We start from the raw sequence: 4,228 nt of genomic DNA on the forward strand, positions 1-4,228 counted from the left end.
TTAACGTGTCCATAGGTACTGTGTCCATCGTTATCATGTCCATAGTTACCATGTCCATAATTATTGTGTCCATAGTTACAGTGTCCATAGCTACCGGCTCCATATTTACCATGTCCATAGTTGCCATGTCGATAGCTACCGTGTCCATAGTTAGCGTGTCCATAGTTACCGTGTCCTTAGTTACCGTGTGCATAGCTGCCGTGTCCATAATTATCCTGTCCATAGTTACCGTATCCATAGTTACTGTCTCCATAGTTACCATGTCTATAGGTACTGTATCCATCATTATTGTGTCCATAGTTACCGTGTTCAGAATTGTCGTGTTCATAGTTACCATGTGCATAATTACTGTGTCCTTAGTTACCGTGTCCATAGTTACAGTGTCCATTGTTTCTGTGTCCTTATTTAACGTGTCCATAATTATCGTGTCCACAGTTATTGTGTCAATAGTTACCGTGTCCTTAGTTACCTTGTCCATAATTACCATGTTCTTAATTACCATCTCCACAGTTACCGTGTCCATAGTTACCGTGTCCATAATTACCGTGTCCATAGTTACCGTGTCCATAGTAATCGTGTCCACAGTTACCGTGTTCAGAATCGTTGTGTTCATAGTTACCGTGTCCATAGTTACTGTGCCCTTAGATACCATGTTCATTGTTACAGTGTCCTTAGTTACCGTGTCCATAGTTACCTTGTCCATAATTATCATGTTCATAGTTGCTGTGTCCATAATTACCGTCTTCATAGTTACCTAGTCCATAGCTACCGTGTCCATAGTTACCGTGTCCATAGTTACTGTGTTCTTAGTTACCATGTTCATTGTTACTGTGTCCTTAGTTACCGTGTCCATAGTTACCGTGGCCATAGTTACCCTGTCCATAATTATCGTGTCCTTAATTACCTTGTCCATAATTACCGTGTCCATAGTGACCGTGTCCATTATTTCTGTGTCCTTAGTTACCGTGCCCATAGTTACCATGTCCATCGTTACCGTGATCATAGTTACCGTTTCCATAGTTACCATATCCATAATTACCGTGTCCATAGTTACCGTGTCCATAATTATCGTCTCCATAGTTATCATGTCCACAATTACCGTGTCCATAATTACCATCTCCATAGTTACCATCTCCATAGTTACCGTGTCTATAATTACAGTGTCCATAGTTACCGTATCCATAATTATTTTGACCCTAGTTAACGTGTCCATAGTTACTGCATCCATAGTTATTATGTCCATAATTACCATCTCCATGGTTACCGTGTCCATAATTATTGTGTCCATAATTATCGTGTCCTTCGTCACCATGTCCACAGTTATCATTTCCATAGTTACCGTGTCCATAGTTATCGTGTCCGTAGTTATCGTGTCCATAGTTACTATGTCCATAGCTACCATCTCCATAGTTACCGTGTCCATAGTTATCGTGTCCATAATTATCATGTCCTTCGTCACCAAGTCCACAGTTATCATTCCCATAGTTACCATGTCCATCGTTAACGTGCCCATAGTTACCGTGTTCAGAATTGTCATGTCCATAGTTACCGTGTCCATAGTTACCGTGTCCATAGTTACCATGTCCATAGCTACTGTCTCCATAGTTACCGTGTCCATAGTTATCGTGTCCATAGTTATCGTATCCATAGTTACCATGTCCATAATTTTTGTGTCCATAATTACAGTGTTTGTCATGATGTGGAGGTGCCAGAGTTGGACTGGGGTGGACAAGGTCAGAAGTCACATGGCACCAGGTTATAGTCACATGGGTTTATTCGGAAGCACTAGCTTTCGGAGCGCTGCCCCCTTTCTTGACTTCATCCGACAAAGGAGGAGTGCTGCAAAAGTTTCCGATTCCAAGTGAACCTGTTGGGCTATAACCTGGTGTCGTTGGACTTCCAACAGTGCCTCGTGTTCCAGCCTCCGAAAATCCAGGCGTTACCCTACAGAGTCCACTTCATGACACCGGGCAGACAAGCCAAACCAAATCAGCCTCCCTATCACTGGATTCAGCCGTTCAATTGTTTCTCAAGATCACTCAATTGTTCCTCACCGGAATTTACAAAAAAAAAACAGATCATGGACACCAAGTTTATAACTTAAACACAAATTAACAATTTATTAGCAACCTTTAGCAGAACACAGATGAACCAGAAGGAAATCTTATAAACACCCCTGATCTGAGTTCCATCTTCTTTGATCATACCTCCGCCCCCCCCCCCACCCCCCCCCACCTCACTCACTGTTAAAAAAAAATAATAATTGCAATTTGCCAGGAGGTAACAGTTTCAATGATAAATGATAATGCGTTGTATTCCTGGCACAAAAGCTGTCTGACTCGTTTGAATTTCAAAGTTCCCAGTCAAACCAAACAACTTTGGCAGATTCCTGGAGCCTTTTTACTTCATTCTTCCCAGTGCCCCAGAACTGCCAGTAAATTGGGAACAGGGGAAGTACCGAGACAAAGCCCCAAACCCAAAGCAGCCCACTCCAAAGCCCGGAATCCATGCGCTGTCCTCTCGTTCTTTCTCACCGCTCTCTCGGGAATCCTGGACAGCGCCGTTGCCTGGACTGACCGAGCAACTCAATAACCCTCCGGCTGCCAGTCCCTCAGGAGAACAGCAGCTCGGTGCTGAACTGGCTACAGCTTTCTTACAGCAGTCTCAGTGCCCGGGTTTACAGTACTAACTGCCACTGTGCCCAGTCTCCACAGTGCCCAGTCTCATAGTGCCAGTCTCACGGTGACCAGTGCTAGTGCCCAGTGTTACAGTGCCAATCTCACAGTGCCCAGTGTTACAGTGTTGAGTTACTGTGCCCAGTCTCACAGTGCCAGTCTCTCAGTGGCTAGTGTTACAGTGCCCAATCTCACAGTGCCCAGTGTTCCAGCGCTTGTCCCACAGTGCCCAGTATCCCAGTGTCCCAGTGCCCAGTGTCCCAGTGCTCAGTATCCCAGTGCCCAGTCCAGTGCCCAGTGTCCCAGTGCTCAGTATCCCAGTGCCCAGTACCCAGTATCCCAGTGTCCCAGTGCCCCAGTATCCCAGTGTCCCAGTGCCCAGTACCCAGTATCCCAGTGTCCTGGTGCCAGTATCCCAGTGCCCAGTATCCCAGTGCCCAGTGTCCCAGTGCCCCAGTGTCCCAGTGTCCCAGTGCCCATTGTCCCAGTGCCCAGTACCCAGTATCCCAGTGCCCCAGTATCCCAGTGTCCCGGTGCCAGTATCCCAGTGCACAGTATCCCAGTGCCCAGTATCCCAGTGCCCAGTATCCCAGTGCCCCAGTATCCCAGTGTCCCGGTGCCAGTATCCCAGTGCCCAGTATCCCAGTGCCCAGTATCCCAGTGTCCCAGTGCCCCAGTATTCCAGTGGCCCGGTGCCCAGTATCCCAGTGCTCAGTATCCCAGTGCCCAGTATCCCAGTGGCCAGTATCCCAGTGCCCAGTATCCCAGTGCCCAGTATCCCAGTGCCCAGTATCCCAGTGGCCCGGTGCCCAGTATCTCAGTGGCCAGTATCCCAGTGGCCCGGTGCCCAGTATCCCAGTGCCCAGTATCCCAGTGCCCAGTATCCCAGTGCCCAGTATCCCAGTGCCCATTGTCCCAGTGCCCCAGTCCCACAGTGTCCCAGTGTCCTGGTGCCCAGTCCCACAGTGTTTGCTATGCCTCCCCCCCAGGTTTACTCTGCTCCCCACCCCCCCCGCTGGGCTTCCCGCAGGGTCTTGTTGCGGAGATACTCCTCCATGCACTGCACGGCCATGTTGTCGACCTCGGGGTCGAACTTGTTGGCGAAGAAAGATTCCTGGAGCAGCAGCCAGCTGATGTCGCCCACCCCGTAGACACAGATCAGGTGGCGGTACGTCCCCGTGCAGTCACCGTACGGGGCTCCCTTCACCACGTTGCCAGCCTCGAAGGACCACTTCACTGCCCGGCCCAGGATGTGGAGGGATCTCCGGGTGTACGGGTGGTAGCCGGGCACGCCGCGCATCCTCAGCAGGGTGGCCCACACGTGTTCGTCCGGGCTGTAGGTATCCTCCGACCACCTGAGGAACGCCTGGACCTCGGCGCTGGCAAACACGTGGGCGACAAACTCCCGGCTGACCGCGATGTAGGCGCTACCCACGAAGACAGAGGTACTGATGTTCGGCGGCTCCTTCCGCCACTCCGTTATCACCAACCGCTCACGGATAGCGTGGTGAAATCGCCAACGTTTCTGGGAGGCGAGCGGGAGAGGGAGGGAG

The 4,228-nt window shown here is 50.0% G+C and overlaps 1 protein-coding gene across 1 annotated transcript; it reads right to left on the minus strand.

Annotated features, from left to right (window-relative positions):
* Positions 1 to 3,666: 3,666 nt before the first annotated feature.
* On the minus strand, positions 3,667 to 4,218 carry LOC122545809 (beta-1,3-galactosyl-O-glycosyl-glycoprotein beta-1,6-N-acetylglucosaminyltransferase 3-like; the record flags this gene model as incomplete). The annotated part of the gene is made up of 1 exon (XM_043684715.1): positions 3,667 to 4,218. A coding segment is annotated over one exon (552 nt), but the record flags the coding sequence as incomplete, so codon positions are not given.
* Positions 4,219 to 4,228: the final 10 nt, after the last annotated feature.

The sequence above is a fragment of the Chiloscyllium plagiosum genome, unplaced genomic scaffold (genome assembly GCF_004010195.1).
Source record: "Chiloscyllium plagiosum isolate BGI_BamShark_2017 unplaced genomic scaffold, ASM401019v2 scaf_81748, whole genome shotgun sequence".
NCBI lineage: Eukaryota > Metazoa > Chordata > Chondrichthyes > Orectolobiformes > Hemiscylliidae > Chiloscyllium > Chiloscyllium plagiosum.